General features: G+C 38.1%; 1 protein-coding gene across 1 annotated transcript in view; it reads right to left on the bottom strand.

The window, feature by feature from the left end:
• Positions 1-791: 791 nt before the first annotated feature.
• Positions 792-22013, bottom strand: part of tead1a (TEA domain family member 1a) — a 44849-nt gene continuing 23627 nt past the window's right edge. The window contains exons 3-12 of the mRNA XM_044124355.1: positions 20043-20107; positions 18430-18492; positions 15904-16035; positions 15633-15682; positions 13759-13820; positions 12667-12794; positions 11122-11295; positions 6165-6305; positions 5391-5543; positions 792-4896 (exon numbers count right to left, since the gene is read on the bottom strand). Coding sequence (XP_043980290.1) covers positions 4783-4896; positions 5391-5543; positions 6165-6305; positions 11122-11295; positions 12667-12794; positions 13759-13820; positions 15633-15682; positions 15904-16035; positions 18430-18492; positions 20043-20107 — 1082 coding nt within the window. The 3' untranslated portion in view covers positions 792-4782. The remainder of the gene's footprint in view (positions 4897-5390; positions 5544-6164; positions 6306-11121; positions 11296-12666; positions 12795-13758; positions 13821-15632; positions 15683-15903; positions 16036-18429; positions 18493-20042; positions 20108-22013) is intronic.

Consider the following 22013-nt stretch of genomic DNA (forward strand, 5'->3'; position numbering starts at 1 on the left):
AGATAAATGCCCCACTTACACACACACACACGAGACGACATTGAGCACACGGACAACAATGACTGAGAAACTCCACTGAAACCTTCTGGCATGGAGTATACACACTGAGTCAGCCTCTAGTGCCGTTATGATTAGTAGGTAATCAACAGTGAACAGCTGAGTGACTGCTAATAGGCCTCTTTTAAGAAGTCACAGTTTAGAGAGGCCTGTTTCCTGGACTTCCTCCATAACTGAGATGTTAGGATGAGTCCAGGATCATTTCTTTTGAGATAAGCAGCTTCTAGCCTCATGCGGCTCCCGCGACATCACTAGTCTGCTGTGTTTTGTCCCACATCACGACCGTCTTTGGTAAGCAGGTGGTAGACTATGTCCAAACAGTATGAGCGGCTTCGAGGCCGCCTGCTAGGTTAACACTCGCGTGTTGCATGTTGATTCCGGAATAGAAAGACTCTGTTAGCCTGTCTGCAAACAAATTACTGCAGCATGGGACAAAACTCAGTGAGGGTCGAAACCACAGAGGTCTTAGGGTTAACAGAGACTAATTTAAAACCAAAAAGGAAAGAAAGGTCAGACTGGCTGTCTTTCAGATGTCATTGCAAATAATTATTTCAGCTTTGAGGCCTCTGCTGCATAGCACTGAATCTCCTGGACACTTCTGACCATCGCAGATGGAAGTGGCCACATTGCTGTAAAGTTTTCTTTTTTAAAACATTTACACTCTTCTGGTCCTCAGTTTTACATTGCATCTATTGTCATCTTCAAATTTTGGTAGTTCAGCATTTGCTTGGTGGAAATGTTTTCAAATTGGTAAAAAAAAAAAAAAAAAAAAAAAAAAAAAAAAGCACATTTGCTAAGTTTGTGAGGAACTTTAACACTTGTGAGTGACTGACGCAGCTTCCACTGAAACTATTCAGATACCTCAAGAAAATTTCACTGCTTGCATGACCTGAGATAACTCATGGTATCAGAAGAATCATACGCTCATACGCAGCTACAATAGGAGTTGGTTCCTATGAAATAAGCAAACAATTTATTAAATGTATATAATTATTTCCGTGCAGGATGTTTGTGAAAGAAAATTTAGCTAAATTATAGTTAAAGTCTGTTATAAGTGCACAGTGGAGATTAAAGCCCACGTTTCCTGTGCTTCTGGACATACTTTCTTTTATTCAAAGCAGCATGAATAAAAAATCTCCATCTTATACTGCTATGGACAAATTTGGCAATGGCTCATCAGGGGATTGGGGATTTCTGCCTTATGCCCTTTTTTATTTTTATTTCATTTTTATTTACCATAGCCTATAAAATAATTTGGTTCATAAAATCTTTATTTAATATTTTGAATTTCTACATTTTTTAATTTTTTGCTGTATAAAAAGGTTTTGGTTCTCTGAGCGGTTTTTCCTTTTGGTGGGACATAATTTACTCTGTTGCCACTGGATGTATTATTTATTTAATTGTCTTTTTAGCTTTTCTTTCGAGATCCTCGTGTTTTAATTTGAACTACAGTTTCATTCCGATCCAAACAAAATTTTTTGCACAGTTTAAAGAATCTGGCATTTTTATGATACTTAGAATGGCTGTAGTTTAGTGTTTGTGCCCAACTACGATGTCTTTTAGACTTTAAACCTTCGAAAGTGCCCTGGCCTGAGCAGGTATGGGTTGTTTTCCTGCGTAAAAATATAAAAATATTTTAAATTGTTAGTTTTAAAAAAAATGCCAAAATTTTCCATCATACAGTTGCTAGATTTTAAATCTTTAATAAGATGCCAGAAAGAGAGTGAAGGTGATCAGATGATGAGTGAAGCATAACGGTGAGTTTTGACTTCTCCTCTCCCACTTGTTGCTGCACACTAATGGTCAAAAGGGTTTTCGAAAGTGCAACGCAAGGCATTTTGAGATGTTAAAGGAATTGATAAATCCTTTCAAAACCTTTTCCAGATCTAACCTGAAGTTTATTCTGCACAAGATGTGAGAAAAATGCAAAAACAAATGGTTATAAAATTATGCTTTGCAGACTTGGGTGACCTTTTTGATTCAGTTCCAGTGTTCAGTGTGTTTAACTTCACGCCTCCCTTCACTTTGTGATTTTCTGGCATCTCTATTCTTTAGCTAAAGCCGTAGTTTGTGGAGAGCCTACAACTGAACACAATTCTGTCATTGTATGAAGGTATGAGTCAGGAGACTCATACCTTCAATAAAATTCAATTACAACATGGGAAAACAGAAGCATTACAAGACATAAATAATCATCTGTATTGGGCTAATGCCCATCCTGTTTTGTAGGTTTGTACTACAAAACAGGATGCTGGACAGAAGATCTGTAATCCAAAGTAGTCCAAGTCCAGTTAAAAGGAGAACGATCAAACAAATCATTCTCATTATCACAAAAATAACAATTACCAAATCACACATGAATTATAATGAAACATGATATTGGCAATAAAATGATAAGGGATTGGTTGTCTTCAGATTGGACTTGGGTTTTTGGAAACCCATCAGGTTATGCTCAACATTTGCTATATGAAAATGCCAGCTAGAGTTAAAAGATAAATCAGTCTTATGCACAGTGGAGTGGGCAGATATTCTTAAGTCATTATGTGGGACTCCTACCAAAGAAATCCAAATGCTGAAGTTTAATTCACCCTAACAATGTTAGTTTAGGGTGTGCAAACGTATGCAGCAAGGTTAACAGCTCAGTTATATTTTCAGTTGAATTGTAAGGTTAGGTGTTAGATTATCTACAGAAATTGCTATAAAAATATGCATCATAATTTTTTTTAATAGGGATGTTTACACATTTGAGATCCACTGCATATTATTGTATTCCAGCTGCAGAGGGAATAATTGTTGCTCTTTAGTTTTAAATAAAAATAATAATAAAATTTATTATAGTGAAACTGGTACTTTCCCTAGAGGTTATCACACCGTCCCAATGCCTGAATAGACCACTGTAGATAACTGAACAAACAATCCAACATTAAAGATTCATGTTCAAATTGGTCTCTGTTTAACTATTTTTCTCCTAAAAAATATTTCATTCGAATGAGGCACCAGACTATTAGAGATTGAGTGTGCTAGCTCTTCTTACATGAAGCAGTCACATGTGAAGCACAAAGACAAATACAAGCAAACGCTGCCATTAAATACCAAAAGAATAAGAATATATTCCACTGGTATCGTCGTGAAATTAAACAGATCATCCAGGAGGATCCAGTGCTGACTGTCAACAAAAAAGAAAAGAAAGAAAGAAATATCGGACTTCAGATATTTGCTTTTCTGGTGGCTGTGCAGCCACCAGAAAAGCTAAGGTCCAAACTTACAGTTTATTTACGTCTACAGAGCTTCCTCTAAAACATGGAACCATCAGTGAATCAGAACAGAAAAGTTTACTGCCGTCTCCAGCCAAAGGCACTTCACGCTGCTGAGCATGACGCAGACGAGCTGTCAGACCACACCTGCTACAGTATACTCCATCATCATCATCATCATCATCATCATCATCATCATCATCATCATCATCATCATCAGCGTTTTTTTTGGTTTCGGATTCATGAAAGAGGGAAAGGGTGTGATCTATAATCCTGACACAGGAGGTTCTAAGGCTTCGAGTCAGGGTGGTCAGTTCAGTTGTAATGTGTGTGGAAAAGTATCTCAGGTTTTGGCAGTATGGACATTAAGGCTCTACTTTGCTGGTACAAATACTGAAATAAGGAGCATATGTTAAAACGAGAGTTAAACTAAAGCCTATCTAACAGCTGGACAAATTATGTAGTAAAAAGAAAAAAAAGAATCACAGTGATTTTCCAAGAAATCCAAACAATATGATCAACTATGATCTTGGTGAGTTGGATCACGTCTATAATCCTTTGTCTCGGTCTTTCTGTGCTGGATTCAGTTAGACCTGGATTAAAATCTAAAGGGCTTGATGAAGAGTCACCTGCTGCACAAAAAGATTCCTGAATTTCTTCTTGTTTTTTCCCCCATTATGCTTTTGTAAATTTTTGATAACAATCAGGGAATTGAAATATAATCTATATGCTACAATCAATAAACAAGATCCCAAAGTTTAAAATGTTTTGTGTGTGTGCGTGTGTGTGTGTGTTTTAAGGAAAACATACAAAAAGGTAAAAACTTCATACTTTTTCTTTGGGACAAACCTCTTCATTTGTGCAAGAGCTCAACAACCCACAGAGTCTATCTGTACACATCCAGATCTACAGTCTACTATACCGAAATGTCCTTTTCTCCAACAGGTTATTGATGATACACAGGGTCTGACCTTCAGTACGTCTTGGCTGAGGAGGGATTTTTCTCCACCAGGGGGCGAAAATTAATTCTTTTTTTCTTTCTTTCTTTCTTTCGTCTTTCTCTAGCTTTTCCCAAAGGCTCTTAACTCGAATCCCACTTATATTCCCATGTTCACGGCCGTAAAGTTCTGATGTGCTCAGAAAATTTAATTAGTGGGAGAGATGACGACTGGTCCTCATCCCAGGGAGTTCTTGGGAAAAACCAACCGTGTTGATTCTCACAGGGTGTCATGGCTACACTGTCACTGCCTTCGTTGATGGCTAGCTTATAAAGTGGCAGTGACAATGTAGCCATTTTTATTCTTGACTGATTACATTTTTTATTTTATTTTATTTTATATTTTTTTTGGTGAACTGATATTTTGGTAGTTTTTTGTTTTTTTAAGGGGTCTATATTCCTCCCTTCAGCGTCACCGTGAATAATCACCAAGCAAAGGCCATAGATGTGCATCTTTTAACGAGGTGGAGTGTGTTATTCCTTGACAAGTCGATAGATGTGGTGCTGTGCTCCGTGGTCGTTGTTCGACACCTCAAACACACACGCCATGCACAGCAGGGTTTCCCGAGTTTCTTTGTTGCTCACCACCTGGACGTCAAAACAGATTAAAAATGCTTTTAAATACATTCATTTCCAAGTATTTTAAATGTCATTTTGGTGGGATAGAGCAGGGTTAGGCTAGCATCTAAAAGTTGAGGAACAGTAACTGTAGAGGACTCAGACTGGTCACAAGAAAAAACTACTTTGATGTTTTTAAAAAGAAAGCTTGCTACGCTTTATGCATGTAAAAATGCCAGACATTTTCAGAGTCCTCAGTCGTTTCTGCTCATTTTAAAGTAGAAAAATTTGCCATAAATTGATGGCAGATGTTACATCGGGCGGGAAATAATATGAAATGTATTCCAATGATGAGTATGTGTCAGCTTCTGACCGGAACAGTGTAATTGGGCAAGCTTACTGAAATATATCAAAAATTATTACATAAAAATTACACGTTTAAAGTAAATTTAAAAAAAATAAAATTAAATTAATGGTTTTATTTTTTTTAAAGCAGAAAGGTGTTTAATCATTGTTGCCCTCACCAGCAGAATTGTGAAGTTCTCCAGCACGCTGTTCATCATGTATTTCTCTGGCAGGTGCTTCAGCTTGTGGATGAAGTTGATCATGTATTCACACATGGGAGAGCGACTGATTCTGTAGACAAACCGTCCGTTTTCAAACGTGGCATACTCCGTCTGTCAGACAGCGGCGAGGGAACAGGGTTAGGGTGATTTCTCTTTGTTAATTTTACCTGCCACTTCCATCTATGCTCTTCTGAATGGTGCACCTCAGTCCCAAATCATTTGGGGAAAATCATCTGAACGCCTGTATTTCTAAAGTTCCATCTGTGAACGAAACAGTCTGGCCAATTAAAGAAAACATTTCCATCAAAGGTGTCAGGCTATGTTTAGATATTTTTAACATAAAAACTGGATGAAAACACAGGAAAATGCAGGACTGAGTGTGTATTATAGGAAAAACCTTACATCAGCAAATATAGGAAATGTTCCTTGGTTTATCTGGAAAAAAAATTCGCTGAATGAATAATATGTTATTGTGTTTTTATTCTATAACCAAAATGTAAAATTGGTATAAATCCCAAAAAGCTTTGACCATTTTGTTCACTTATCAGTAAAAATAAAAAAATATGCTTTGAACAAGGAGAATTACAAATAATAACTCCATAACCCAATAAAGAAAACATTCATAACTTTGCCTAAATTAAATTTGTTTCTATATTTTTAATCAAGTCTGATAAAAAATAAATAAATACATCAACGGTATGTTAAAAAAAAAAAAGTTGCAGTCCTACTGACCTCCACTTTCTCGACCACCTGCTTGCCGAAGGAGCAGACCTTTGTGGAGCAGCTGATGGTCATGCTCTCTGAGCTCTCATACTGGCTGGTCACACCATAGAAGGCTGCAGAGTCGTCCTGCACGCTGTAATTAAGATCCGCCTGGAGACAACACACAGCCCCAAAATAGGTAAATCAATAGGATGTTGCAGAAATTCATCTAAAAACTCCTAGAAGGTGATAAAATGCGACATCAGCACTCCTGCATTTCTAGGAGTAAGAAAACAGCGCCCTCTGGTGGTAAAATGTCCCTGCATTTTCTTGGAATTGACACTGTAACTCAGTGTCCTGTCATTTGTGTAACAAATAAAATTTGACAAAAGTTATATTTGGATTAATTGATATAGCAATTTTTTATGTTATGGAAATTAGGAGTAAATGTTAATTTTTGAGAGTTTGTTTTTTTTTTTTTGTTTTTTTTTTAACAGGTTTTGAGAAATGGTGAAACGTTTAGCAACACCTTCCAAGAGGGAAAACAAGAGGGAAAACAAATGGTTCCTTGCAGAAACTAAAGCACTGTAACTTTAAGAGGCAACAAAAAATATTTTAACTGGGACGATGAAGCTCAACACTTCTTAAAACCCTGAAGAAACTTAGTTAATTTGTTTGTTCTGTCATACAAGTGCTGGTGCAGTTGTAGGCGTTGACACAATATCTGTATTCATAGTTCTGTTACTACAGAAGAAAAATGTTTAATCAGAGCAGCGAGAACACGCTGTACCTGGATTACAGGTCGGGAAACGTGGGAAGGGTTTGTCCCTTTTTGTAATGAGTTCTCTAAGGAGCACCGAGCGTCTCCAAGCTGTGAGCAAACACACACAAATGCACAAACACCATATGCTACACCACCAACATGTACAGCAGTCATCCACACACACACACACACACACACACACATACACACACACACACACACACACACTCACCAAGATCAAACTGAGCTCTGTTAAAGCAGCAGATTATCAGAAACATGCTCCATTGTGGTAGATCTGAGAGCTTTTTAATTAAATTCAGAGAGGAGGCTCTCGACATAATGCACAAACTCGCTCTTTGTTTGAGTATATCTCATCAGTTCTGCTCTTATTGTACACCGAGCCCACTTCACTACTCTGCAGGTTTCTGCACTCCTGTCTATGAATTCTGCTGACCAACAGCTTTGCCATCCATGCACAGCAGGGATCCTCCTGTCAAAGTTTTCTAGCAGCAGCCAGGAAGATGGAGGCTATTTGCTTTGAATTTGTCTCTGATAAATGAAGTAGTAATCACTTTTTGTGCCTGTTGCTGAGTTTTTTAGCAAAAACTCAGCAATAAAACTGAGAATATTGAAATAAATTAACTGAAAGGTATTTCTTACCTTTTTAAGTTAAAGCAAAATTATATTTTCCAAAAGCAAACAGGGCTGTCATCATTTCTAAATATTGTCCTCACGGTTAATAAGTCTATTTGCTAAGTGTTTTGTTTTCCATGCAACTCAGATGTCTGCTGAGGTTTGAACTAATGATGTTGCTGTGGTATTTCATTGGCTTGTGGACATTTTTCAACATTGAGAGCAAGTGATATAGATTGCCATAGCAACAAGTTGATGTTTTCAGACAGGTTTATGTTTTCTTTATATCTACAGCACTGCCACAAACTGGACTGGAGCAGTTTTAGATTTTCTTTTCTGATTCCTCTTTAGGATTTTGATCATTATTTTTCAAATGGAGTCAAGTTTTTGACTCCATTTTAAATTAAAATTATTTAATTTAGGGCAACGTGGGGAGTTTCAGCAGGCTAATTTCCACATTCATAATGGTGATGTTTTTCCGTTTTCTTGTACATCTAAACAGCCACATTGTGATCCGTTTAGTATAATTTCAATGTTCTGGAGTTGATCTTTTTTTTTGTAATGAAAAATAAAACACAGTACATAATGTCAAAGAACTAATCTGGTTGGGCAGCTGTGGCTACAATGTAGCTCACCACTGTCGGCGTGTGCGAGTGAATGGGTTGAAGGCAAGTTTTTGTTAGGAAACGACTCGTTTCAAACGGTTCAGTTTGAGAGTTGCCTGTGTGGCCATTAATATGAATAAAATAACAAAATAAATGGTCTTGGGTTTGTTTGTTTTTTTAACAAACCATTACACAGACCATTATTTATAAATCGGCCTAGTAAAAATATCTAATGCGTTTTAACAGGTGAAACTAATTTCTGCCAAAGCTGGAGACTGTGGCTCGGACTCGCTGCTATTCAGTTGTATACACAACAGCAAACACACTTGGATCAGATGAATGGCTCATTACCAGGCCTCTGTAGAGCTGAATGATGTGCTGATGAAGACATTCAGGCATTTGACTCAGGTGTGTTGGAGAAGGGACGCATGTAAAAGTTGCAGGACTGAAACTTTGAAGAACTGGACTTGGGCACCTCCATGGTAACGTAAAACAGACAAAAACTAATGATTTATTCAAATGATCTACACTCACCAGCTCACCCCTGACTACATGACATAAGCATCATTCCTGAGATTTCAGTCTCAGACATTGTGTTGGAGTTGAATTGAGACTTTGAAACACGAGCCCAAATAAAGTCTAAAGTTAGATTTTGTGACTTAAGTGTGATTCTGCCTTGAATTCCGGGTCACAGGACTCCAGGAAGTAGAGCAGCTCCTTCATCATGCCTCTGATGTTGTTGCCATTCACGTAACCCCGATTAGACTCATTAGGATCTAGAACAATTTAATGTCATTTCCACATCACACAAAAAAAGCAGTAGATTCATCATATGGTTAAATCGATGCACCTACAAACAACATTACAGTTGGAATACAGTAAATCCATCCTAATGTATGTGAGAGATTTACATTGTCATTCAGTGACTTAGAGTGCAATACCTCTGATGGTCCCTAGGGGCTAGCTGCAATAGACTCCCGTTCTCTTTCATAAAATGCTGAATCAATAGATGTTTCCCATGAGGTAGTATGGTGTCATTCCTTATAATCGGTGTCCTGGTGGCAAGCAGCGTTAAACTAGGGGACGACCTCATGGTGGCTTTCTAACACCTTAATCTGTTTACTGCTCTCATTGGACGCTACAATGCCATTAATGAGCTCAGCAATCATTTGCTTCCATGTCAACTAATCATCAGCTGGTGAAGATGCTAATTCTACATTAGATTTTGATTTTAAAGTCTGAGCTGGGAGTGATGTCACTCCTAATTTCAGACATAGGGATGAGGGTGGATATTTTCTTTGCACATGTTGGGCCCCTTAGTGCAAGTTTAGCATAGTTTAAACACCATAACCTTCCTCAGTTTTGTTGCTGAACTTGTGCATAAAATTGCACATAATTACTAATGGCCACATCCAGTACGGTAACGCACAATATCACAGATTTTAATACAAAACCCGTAACTACACTTCGCATCAAAGTTTGTGAAACACAATGGAAAATACATCCATTTACTTATCAATATAATAAATGCAGTAGTCATTTTGGATATTGGCAGGTATGTCTTGATATTTGCGTTGCTGTCAATTTTACCCAACTCGGAACCTAGAAATGATAACTTGTGAGTAGAAATGAAGCCACTGACCTGGTCCTCAATGTAAACTGTCCTGCATGTTCCAATATATCATGTCAATAAAGATAAATGACCTCATTTGCTTATCAAGTTCTGAAGACGCAAGTTAATATTCCATCAAATTACAGCAGTTTTGCTGTGATACATGCTCACTCAGGAAGACTGATTGCTAAGTCAACAACTTAATGCAGTCACCAATCCACTGTCGCCAGATACTTGCTCAGGAGCAGAAAATGCAGCAAAGTTAATGATTTGGCAATCCACTGGATCTTCTTAGATACATTTTTGTTGATTGGGAAAATAGGCTGAATGTATTATGACTGTGATGCAATCATTATCTAACTGGAATTTATGTAGCTGAATTTCACTATCTCAATGTTTAGATGTTGGATTGATTGATTAGAAGTTTCTTTATAATTGGAGGTTAGCTTTTGTGAAATGCCTTTAGATGACATTTGTTGTAAACTGGCACTACATACATAAACTGAAATAAACATAGCTAGAGTTCGTCTCAGTCTTCCTTAGATCTCGTTAAGAAAGCCGAGGGTTCTGTGTGCATCCATGGAGTTTTGCACCTGTTACAAAATTTAAGATTTTATTTCCTGCAGGAGAGAAAGGTACCAGGAATTTAAAAAAACCTTCTTATCTAGGCATAGCTTTTTATGTATCAAACACAATGATATTATCTTGTCTCAAGATTCTGGGACTTCATTTGTTTCACTAATATATCCTGTACAGTAAGAGCAATAATATATTCAACCCAACCTTGAACGTCTACCTGTTCTTCCCATCACTATTACAAAGTTAAGAAATGCTATGTATATGCTAATATGGGGCTGTGTGTTTTCTGGTGGCGTATATAAAATATAAAGCCTGTCAGTTCTTTCACTTGTTAAACTTGGTTTGCAGAAGGCAACATGCTGTGTCACAGCTGTGACAGATGAGTTATTTTGAGGGCAAAATTCTTGAAAGTTTTATAAATTGGCCTGAAGCGTTTGGAGAAAGAACAACAAAGTGAGAAACATACTTTAAACACACACACACACACACACACACACACGCACACGCACACACACAGGAGGGTAGAGGCAGAGCAACCTCTGAGTCAGGAGGTGAGCAGGTGTTCAAACAAAGCGACTGAGCTTTCATCAACCCACCACCTCTATATCCCAGGTGGAAAGACACAGCACACACAAGTACACACCTACACACACACACACACACACACACACACACACCTGGAAGTGCAGACAAAGACAAACCAGCATGGAAAAGTACAGCACACTTACAAAGGTAATTTGTATTTGGGCAATTTTGAAAAAATACTCGTGAAAACAAATTAGCAAATTTCTTTACCCAGAACTTGATCAGGTAGAATGCGTTCTGTGGGCCCTTGCTGAAAAGCTCCTTAAGACCTCCCTTCTTCTCGGGGAACTTGTCATAGATTTGCCTGATGTCCACACACTCCAGCAGCGGGTCGCTGTAGCTCGGGTTGCTCTGGCTGATGTGCACAAACAGGTGCTTGTTGTACTGTGAAAAGGATATAGATAAATCAAGAGCTGGAAAAGTAAAGTTAACATCCTCACATCCATTCTTTTTCCTAATTTTCTCTGTAACTTGGGTGTGAGTCACATCAGTATGAATGTTAACATTTTAGCAATGAATATGTTTCAAGGTTGTGAATATTACACATTTGGGTGATGATAAAGATTAAAAGTCTGGTAATGGTGATCTGCTAAAAAAAAAAAAACTTGTGATATAGCAATGAATTGGTCACTGATCCAAATCTGGATCATTGACCAATTGATCCAACCTCAAGTGACAATTGCGAGTCACCTCAGGTCTGACCAGCAGTCAATTTCACTAATAAAGTAAAACTTTTTGCCACATCATCATAGAAGTTGCTCAAACCAAATTTAAAGCATCACTTCCAAGCCTTTTTCTGTTTCCCAACTAATTAGATGTCAACAAAATCTCACTATTCTCCCTCTTTAATTTGCTTTCCATGAAATTTCAGAGAAAAAATTATACCAATTAGATTTCCTTGGATTACGTTGAGCGTTTTAATTGCCCCTCCCCTGCACGTTGCTGTACACTGTCAGTCAGCTGACTGAGAAGAAGACTAATCTATATTTCCCTGTATTTCAAGAAAGAGAGGAAAATTTGGTTTGGAAATATATTCAGTGGCAAAAAACACCAACATAATGTGCAAAATAAAAGGAGTGCCACCAATCATTCTTATGAAAGACACACTGTTAAATGACAAGCCCTGATGACTGTATTCTGCTGTGTTTTTGTGTTACAATGATCATTCTGATTCTGATCAAGAATGATCTGTTTTGTAAAATTTGACAAGTGAATTTGAGTTTAAAAATCTAAGTTTTAAACTATGAATAAAACTCCGAGACGTTTGCCAAACTAATAGAGGTAAGTCTTAGATTTTAGTTCCATTGTGACGTGGTCTGCCTTTAAGGACGCTTCTAGCTCCATCTATTTACAGTGGAATAAATCATGCAGGGAAGGTGACGTCGCTGCATGATAGAATCCATTTCAAAGCCATTGTAGAACATTTTTATGTACTGTCCGAACAGAAAGCAACAAGATGAATGCCAGCTGTCCGTGAGCCCAAGGTAGAAAAATGACAATGAGTTCACGATGTGGCAAGATGACAGATAGGCTGAGCAGACGGAGAGATAGAGCTTTACAAAGGTTATTCATACAAGGAGGCACACAAAGGGCTTTAATGCTGTTCTCTGCTGTAGGGTTATCTGTCATCTCTGTTTATAGGACAATAGGGAGTGCTTATTGTAGACTGCTGTCTCTGTCTGTGTGTGTGCATGCGTGTGCGTATGGGCGTGTGTGTGTGCGTGTGTGTGCGTGTGTGTGGGTGTGTGTACTCACGGCTTCCTGATCCCTCTGTGTCTCTAAGAAAGATGAAAACTCCACCAGTCGTAGTTTGGTGGTGCCGATGGATCGCCCCTGCCATGCAGGCTCTCTGTGTATTTGGGCTGCAGCAGCAGGCTCGTAGGCTGACCAAAACACACCAAGAAACACTGTTACAAACCCAAATCAACACTGTCATGTCACAAAATATTTCTGAAAGCACCATCTTTTGTTTTTTTCCGCTGCTGTGCTTAGCTTTCTTTTTTTTTACTGGATGGAGTCATTAAACGAGAAAGTGAACTATTAAATTTATGTACTCTCTATTTTCCACACCATATAGAAACTGAAGCTCACGATGATTGACTTGTATTTAAGATAGAAACTTTGAAAGCTGTTTCTCTTAAAATATGTTCTCATTTACATGAGTTGTTGATAAGATTTTTTTTAGATTATTAATCTGAAGATCTTAACAATAATAAATGTCTAAATGTTCGTATATCCTGTTGTGGTTGCTGAACTGCAGCGGTTGCCAAATCACACTTAAACATTTAATGTCATGAAAACATTTAGGTTTATGTATAATGCTGGTTGAAATCTTTCTAATGCAAGTTTTAAACATTAGTTGGGAGTCAAAAACAGTACGTAATTATTAAAATTAATTTATTTGAGTATTCTCCGGTCAACAGTTCATGAAAACAAATGTGAAGTTGATTTGAAAATACCGGTACGTTATGATTTATAAATCATTTAAAAATGTGACAACATTTCATTCATGGTGAATAATGAAACAAACAGTCTAAATAAATGTTTGAATTTGGAAATTCTGGTTTAGGTGGCAATATTATGTTTAAATAAATTTAAAATAAATGTATTACGTTTACATAAATTTTCTAAAAGTAAGCGTAGAGCTCATAAATTATGAGAAAAGTCAGTTTGACACCGTTTCCCTCTTTTCGACCTCCTTTGCGAGACAAAGACGGTAGTACAAGGGACCCATGTGCCCTGGCAGTCAAAGACCACCCTGTGGTGAGGAAACATCATAAATGGCAGGAGAGAGAGCTGACGGTCTGCTTTACAGAAAGAAGATAATTGTCCCATGGTCCCTCTCACCTGCGATTGTGGTGGTCCCTGCTGTCTGCACAGGGTAGGCCTGCTGGGAGAACGGCTTGATGCTGAGAGATTCAGAGAAACACACAAGAACACACATTACACACACACACACACACGCACACACACACAAAAAAAAACAAAAAAAAACAGACTGGAAGAAAAAGAGACACAGTGGGACCAGCCTTTTTGTACTTGCATTATACAAAAAAAGTTTTCTGTTCTCAGTCTTGTATGAACCAAAGCTGGAGTGAAGAGGTCAAGAGCAGCTCCGTGTTCAATGAAAGCTCTACAGCCACAATTGCTACCATCATCATCAGATCCAATAGTACAACAAGCAGCGAAATACTATGAGTTATATTAACAGACATTAAAGCAAGAGAAGGGAACAGCAGGAGGTAGGGTTTAAAATTTCCACCTAATTTTAAACTCAACAGGTGGTCTTCAAGTTGGCATTGACTAGGTAATCAGTGTTTGCCAATATGATGGCAGACAGATTCAATGCATCAGTCGTGTGAATTAATCAAGTTAATTGTTTCTGAATCATGAAGCTGGGATAATCATGCAGATACAGTCTGATTATAGATTCAGATGCATAATAAATTAAATTGAAGTCTTTGATGTTTTTCATCTCCAGAAAAAAGGCACTCTTCTCCATATCTTCATAGAGCAAAATCACATTGATGCCCTCAGAGAATTTGCAATACTATTTTGTATTGATGAAAAAGAAAAAGCAAATTAGAGATGTTGAAAGTAGCCCCAACTGAAATATGTTGTTAATGATGAGGCGCTAAGGCCAAATAATTTCTACCTCTGGTTAATTTTGTTTAAAGTAACATTTTAATTCCACCACCATTTTCTTTTCTGACTGAAAATGCTTTTAATATTGCAGAGTGCTCCAGCCAGACAGATTGGAGCGCATCACCAAAGATGAATTCTTACAGTACGAAATGAAAAAGTTGGCCAGGAATTAAAACTAGGCTTTAATGGCTCTAATAAAATGCTATTTAGGAGAATGATATAAATACATTTCAGTATGCTATTGTTCAACTAACACAACACAAATCTAAATGGTCTTTCTTTTTCTTTCTTTTTTTTTTTCCAAATTTGACATGCATTGTTTGGTTAAAATTTTTAGAGATGCCTGTCAGACATCCCATCAGAAAAAAAAAAAAACAAACAAACAAAAAAAAACATCTTCATTGAATAAAAATGTTTAAATCTAAATCTCCCCCCACACATACAGTATGAAGATTGAAGGGTGAACATATATAGTCTGCTGACATTTGGGTGTTTGGATTTTGAAAAGGTGACATCACCAAACAGTAATATTAATATCTCTTTAAAGCTGAAGCACACTGAGTATGATGGCACAAATCAATGCAACGATGGAAAATTACCTACAAACCTCAAGTGCAGTTTCCTTGAAATACATAAACATCACAGTAAACCTCATGTTTTTTTTTTTTTTGTCTATGGGGAATTCTGTCAACATGCAGTGTATAAACCTGTTGCATTCACTGACACTTTTTTCAGTCTTACAAAATGAAGGCTAACAGATTTTAGTCTCTTGTATTTAACTAAAACATTTGGGAATATGCCTCCTTTCTATTTACCTTTGTTGCATTTCTTTTAGCCTTCATTCTGCCAAGCTGATTTTGAAGAACAAAATGAATAAATAAAACTACATGATGGAATAAAATAGATGCACTATTGGACAACAAAATGTTAATATAATAAAAAAAATTTCTTTAATTATTTCTTTGCAACAAGGGAAATTTAAGAACCCGAAAACATGAGGATTTACTGGAAGGACCAATGAGCAGCTGAATTTACAGCAAGGAGTTAGATAAGAAGGCATTATAAATGTGACTCACTCTTCTGTGGTGGAGCTGGACTGCCCTCCTGGAATCATCCCCTGCCACAGCTGAAAATAAATTTATGTATTAATATACCACACGGTGAAGGCAAACTACAAATGCAAAGCAATGTGCTTGTTCCTCTGTGTACCAGCACCTGTAACTATGCATGTGTGGCTAATAGATTATTCAGACAAACTGCTTCATTGTTATCCCCGTCCCCGGCCACGTATTTATTTGTTGAGGACAAATGCAAGCGTGTCTCTGTGCAAGCGTGTGCATGTTGTACCTGAGCGTTGCCGGGGAAGCTGGCTCGCACTATTCCAGGCAGCAGCTTGCTGTGTATGGCGGTGGCAGAGACGATCTGAGCCGAGGACATGGACGAGATGCTTTGCAGAGCTTTCTCCTTGGCATTCTGGTCCTGCACGCGAACACAGACATTAACACAATCATTATTGTGTGCGTGCATCGCGCTCTGGACTGAATGGCTGCATAGTGTGCAGGGAAGGAGGGGTGGGGGGGACAAATATTCAGCAAAAAATTAAGTTCCACAAAAAAAGGTTGCAACAATCATAAATTGTGCAGTGATGCTTAATGCAACACAGTAAAAGCAGCTGTTGGAGCAAACAGTAGCGAAAAGCATATCAGATATTTAACCTTAGGGTAAAAGCAGCATGGAACACAAAACAGCTGAATGAAACAGAATTAGAGGCACTGTGATAGCTGGAGAATCACTAATTGGCAGCTTCACTCAAGTTAATTGGCACAGAGAGAAAACTCCCCTCCTGGGAGAGATAATAATATTACAAAAGGTACTGAGATAGGAATCATGCTGGATTTTCATGTTAAATACCAAGATCCAGATGCCGATTCTTTTATTATTTTTGTTCCAAATAATGAAAAAAAAAACATTTAATATGAAAGTTTAAAGAACTTATGGTTAAGTAGAAAGCCCTGAATTTGCTAATTATCACTCATTTGATGATAAAAGCAGGTTATTTTGTGGAAATAAAACAGTAATTTGACAAACACAAAGGATAAGTTTCCTTAGCTGAAAAAAAAAAAAAAAAGAATTGCTTTGTTTTATTTATGTATTTAATGAATCTTCATGAATTCTTTTATGAGTGGAATATAAGTGGAATTAAAGCTGGACTTTTTTTTACCCGTTTTACTGGAGAGAAGGGAGCTCAATAATAATTATTTTATTTATTTTTTATTTCCTTTATTTAACCAGGTGAACCCCGTTGAGATCTAGATCTCATTTTAAAGAGGGACCTGGGCAGAAACTGCAATTTTACATGGGTTTTAGATGACCTTACAATTGTGAATGTACCAAATTTCCCTCAAATAATTCATCGCAGTGAAGAGGATCAAATTTACATAAAAGTGTAAATAAATATACATATTTTTTTATTTTAAGTTCGAGTGTAGAAAGACAACAATTGATTCCACTATGCATATGCAAATTTGCTTTTGTAAAAGGGATAAGGTAAACAAATCAACTTTTAAATTTCTTCTGGTTTATTGGCATGTGTTTATTTTTATTTTATTTTATTTTTTACAGTTCTGGGCCATAACTTCACCCAGCTAAAAAAAAAAAAAAAAAACGTTTCATAAGCAAAATGTAACCCTATGGCATGTTGCTGCCACTACCATGTTTCACTGAGGGTATAGTAGTAAACGATTAGCAATGTTCAGGTCATTTTTTATTCTAAACTCATCTTTTAAAATTGGATCCAAATTGGACCCAAATATTATTTGGTTTCATGAGACCATAATACATTTTCCCACAAAATCATTAAAGATTTCGGTCTGGCCTGCATGTTTTGTTTTGTTGTTATTGTTTTTGTTTTGTTTTTTTTTGTTTTTTTTAAAGAAAGCTTCTACCTTACAAGCCAATTTTCTATAGCAGATAGCTCAGACAAGGGTATAGCTAATGTGACATACCATCTGATCTACAACAACCTATTGTGTATAGGTTGTTGTAGATCACATACAGCAATTACCACAAATCCCTACAGCTACTGGCTGCCTCCCCGACCACTTTATGTTTTCTCTTTTCACAAATGTTGCGTAATTCTCCCTTTTTGTAACATCAACAACATTTTATATTTTCTGAGCTTATCGATAGTGGCCTTTGCTGTATAGTAGAACATATATTAGAGCTTAGAGTGAGTGTGTAGACTTTTAAAATCCAATGTCAAGTCAAGAAACATTTACTCTCACTTTTAATAAGCCTTCCATCATTCGTGTTATGACAGCAAACATCAGCTCAGAGTTTCCGGCTAGACTTCTCGGAAAACGAGCAGGAGAGCTTGTTGCTTTAAATAAAGTTAATTACAGTCAATGACAAGAAGGAAAGAAGGACAAGACAAGCAGGGCAAGAGATAAATAGACTAAGAGGTGGAGATGGTAAGAGGAGGGGAGGAGAGAGAATAGGAAGAACTGAATGGATGTAAGGAAAGAGAAGAATGGCAGGAAGAGGAGGAGGAGAAAACCCAAACAGGGGGTAATTAGACACCTAGGATACTGGAGTCACTGTGACAGGCATCCTTCCAGTCACAGTAAGGGACAAACACTGAATTTAGATTGTTCTTGCTTATTAAGGGAAAAGAAAGCCATGCGGGTTTGGTGCCTTTCCACCCTGTTCTTCCAATGCAGCCATCAAGACTGATCTTTACATATCAGCTGTTTTTCTTCCAAACAAGCAGGACTTGTAAAAACGACACTTACTGTGTAATAAAAGACATTGAACCGGAAATAAATGATCAAACAAGAAAGTTAATGGTACAGATTCCCATCACCCTCCTCATACCTTTAGTTTGGACTGAAATTCCCTGGATTTTCTTCTGGCCAGGACCTGGATGTGACTGGATACCTGGCAAGGAGAGGGGGAGAGGAGAGAAGAGGAGGAAGGGAGGGTGGAGAGTGGAAAAGAGGAGTAAAGACCAAACAGAGAGTTGCCATGGTTATGAAAGGACTGTTGCTATACTAGAAGTATACACACAGACACACACTTCACACAATGCACTCCCCTGAGAAGAGTGAATAGACCCATCTATGCACATCTTTTGAGAGGACAGAAAGACACCTGAGAACAGGGGCCAAGATCTAGACTGTACTGCCATGTTAGGTCCTGCCCAAAAATCTGCCAACAAACTGGGCTGTGTGTGAAAAGCAGCAGTGGCACTGATATATAGGAATAACTAACAAAAATAGGCTTTTTGATTTAGCCTTATTTCTTCTGTAGCACAAAAGCTATAAAGTTCACTCATCTGTAGAGTACAAACAAACAAACTAGGTTCTACATAAAAAAATGGCCTTTTAATAGGAGGAATCAGGGGTTAAAACAACAATAACCACGTTTGTATTTCTTTCAACAATGTTCACAGAGAAAGAGAAACAGAAAAAAACATGCTAACTTTAGCCTTAGCCTTAAGCAAAATGTGTCTTAGCAAAAGCCAGAGGAAGACCCGAGTTAATTGATAACTTGTGTTGAGTCGGGCATATTTTTAGAAACAAAGAGGCTCTGGAGCAGAGACTCTTCTTATAAGGGCTGTGCTGAACAGCACTGGTGAGTAGATTGAATGGGGCACAATTCCTAATTTGTTATTTTCTTTATAAGCCCACATACCATCAAACCCAACTTAATTCTTACCTCTTGTAGATTTAGGTTTAAAGTAATCTTTTAATCTTAGCAACATGTTTATTCTGTCGTGAAGGCAGATAGCTCAGACAAGGGTATAGCTAATATGACATACCATTTTTAATAAAAAGTCATTTAAAATGTTTTTTTTTTCCATTGAACACAAACCATTTAATTGTTTTATCTTGTTCTAGTATTTAAAACAAATTATATGGTTGAAAACATTTATTTTAAATCTAAGCAAACAAAGTAAGAATTGTTTTTAGCCCTGATCTGTTAATAAAATCCTCTTCCGATCAACATGTTGCTTCTTCTAAAATTGTTTACAGAACTCTGGTGGATTTAATCAACTATCACTGTCCAGATTCAACCTTGTGATCTACAAGAAACTAATACTTTGATTTAAAAAAAATAAAAAATAAAAATTATAGGACAGCAATTGCCAAATTCAGAAATTACGGGTTTTCAGAATATTAATTTCATGAATTAAAGCAAGAGCTGAGTTCACAGAGGCTACAATAAATTATTTATTAAAGTTATTTATCTAAGAAGTGTTTTCATATATTTTCTAAATTCTGACATGCCATGGTTGTAAACTGGAGAGACATAAAATAACGCTTTGAATTTTCCATAATATTTCCTCTTTCCTTGACCATTCTGCTTTTTATGCTCTTGTTTCAATTGGTTTGGCTTCATTATCACGTAGTTGACGTACTCTACAATATCCTGTCACACTCTCTGCAGACAGAATGATTTGACTGAACACACACTCCCATAGTTACCTGCTTCCTTGTCCGCGTCTTGCCTGTTCGGAGTTTGATATATCTGGCTATCAGCTCGTTTCGCCCTGGAGGAGAAAGGAGACAGAAAACACACTACTAAAACACTTTGTTTTTTTTACCATCACATACACACATTTGATCTGTTGCTTATTCTCAAAAACAACCAGTAGAAATCATATGACCCTGACAAACAACTTAGTGGCTGATTAAGAGCTGTTGACCCACTGATCCTGTGACGTGCACTTTCACATGGAAAAGCTGTAATCACCGATACCCCTGTTGAGTTCTCCACAGACTCACCAAACACACACACACACGCGCGCACACAAATCACACACGCAATGGCCCTGAATACACATGACCCAACAATGCAGGCATTCATGCGGACCGGCCGTCCCCTGATTAAAGGAACCAGCAGGCCAGCTGTACTTGTGCTTACGTGTGCGCACATATGTGCACACACAGATGCAGATACACATACTTACAATACTGAATAATTCAGCCCATTCACAAGAGAGCACAGCAAACTCAGCATGACCTGGCTAGTATAGATTAGTAAGGAAAAAGGGGGCACAGAAAGGAATAAAAAAAAAAGTGCTTAAAATCCAGGGGAAACCAGAGACAGAGGCGTGTTTGTGCACTGAAACATGGTAGGAAATTTCACAGGGGCCTCTGCAGTCAGACCCACAACAACTTTAGAGTGATTAAAAATTGAAGTCGCAGTTTATTTATGAAATGAGATAGATTTGCAGATGCTGCGAGCGCTAACGAGCTGCTTTGGAGCCGTTTGGTTTGATTTGGGTCCTCTCTTGGCCTGTTTTCTGTTGCAACCGAGTGAAAAAGCAAAGTCAGACCAGCTGGCCAACTGATGGTCAAGATCTGCACAAAGCCAAACCTCTACACACTACCCAAATGGCTCACAACAATAGCCCTAACTAGCAAGCAGATGGTGTTTGTGCATTTGCATGCATGCGTGTGTGGGCGCGTGCGTGCTTGTGTGTATGTGTGTGTTTCCTGACCAGTTGTACTGTCACTGAGATAGGGAGCTTAGACTGATAAAATCTACAGCTCCCCATGCAGGTGTTTTCCTTCTAGCAGTCGAAAGCTGTGACTGACGACAGCATGCACGCAAACATCAATGTATATACATTCATGAGTGCTAGCACACACACACATGCACGCACACAGAGCCCTGGCTGTGGAGGCTGACATCTGACTCCAGAGGGGCCAGCTGGTCTTTCTAGGAGGCTTAACGGTGAATTATCATCCTTCACTAACCCTGCGGCACACATCCCTCACTCTTGCCCTCCCTCTTTCTCGAAAAACTCTCCAGCTCGCAAGCACACACATGCACAAACTTCCCTCCCTCCCTCGCTCTTTTCTTCCATCCATCCGTCCGTCCTCTCTTGTGGCTGTTCCCTTTCCCCCCTACTTCTCTGCTCCCCCTTGTAGTGAATGGGCTTCCCTTCTGCTGCCTCTCGCTTCCTCCCTCTCTACAGTGAAAGACTTCAAGGCCAAAGTCAGATGGTCATTAACCGTGACGAACAGAGGCAACCTCCTGCTCTCCCTCCCCTCTGCCTCTGGGCCGAGGCCACTCGGCGTGAAAGCTGACATTCATGCAGGCCGCACACTCACAAAGTAGGAAAAAAAAAAAAACAGTTGTAATGTTTTCATGCGATTGTGACTCATTTTGTTTGAGATGTTGGAACCTGAGTTTGACTCCACAATCTTCATTCCCTTTGATGACGTGAACTCAAATCCTTTATTGCGGCTGTGTAGCCAAAGTTCTGCATGAGAGTCTCTAAAACAGCAGAAACTTTGGAAAAAGTTCAGCTAATTTGCATTCAGAACAAGCAGAAATCTGACAGAATGGGTAATTAATTCAGGAAAATCCCCAACTTCCTGTGTTTCATGTAGTTAGAAATGGATCTTCCCTCTTCCCGTCTTTAGAGCAAAGCCGCAGTAGTGTAC

Source organism: Gambusia affinis, linkage group LG08, assembly GCF_019740435.1.
Source record: "Gambusia affinis linkage group LG08, SWU_Gaff_1.0, whole genome shotgun sequence".
Taxonomy (NCBI): domain Eukaryota; kingdom Metazoa; phylum Chordata; class Actinopteri; order Cyprinodontiformes; family Poeciliidae; genus Gambusia; species Gambusia affinis.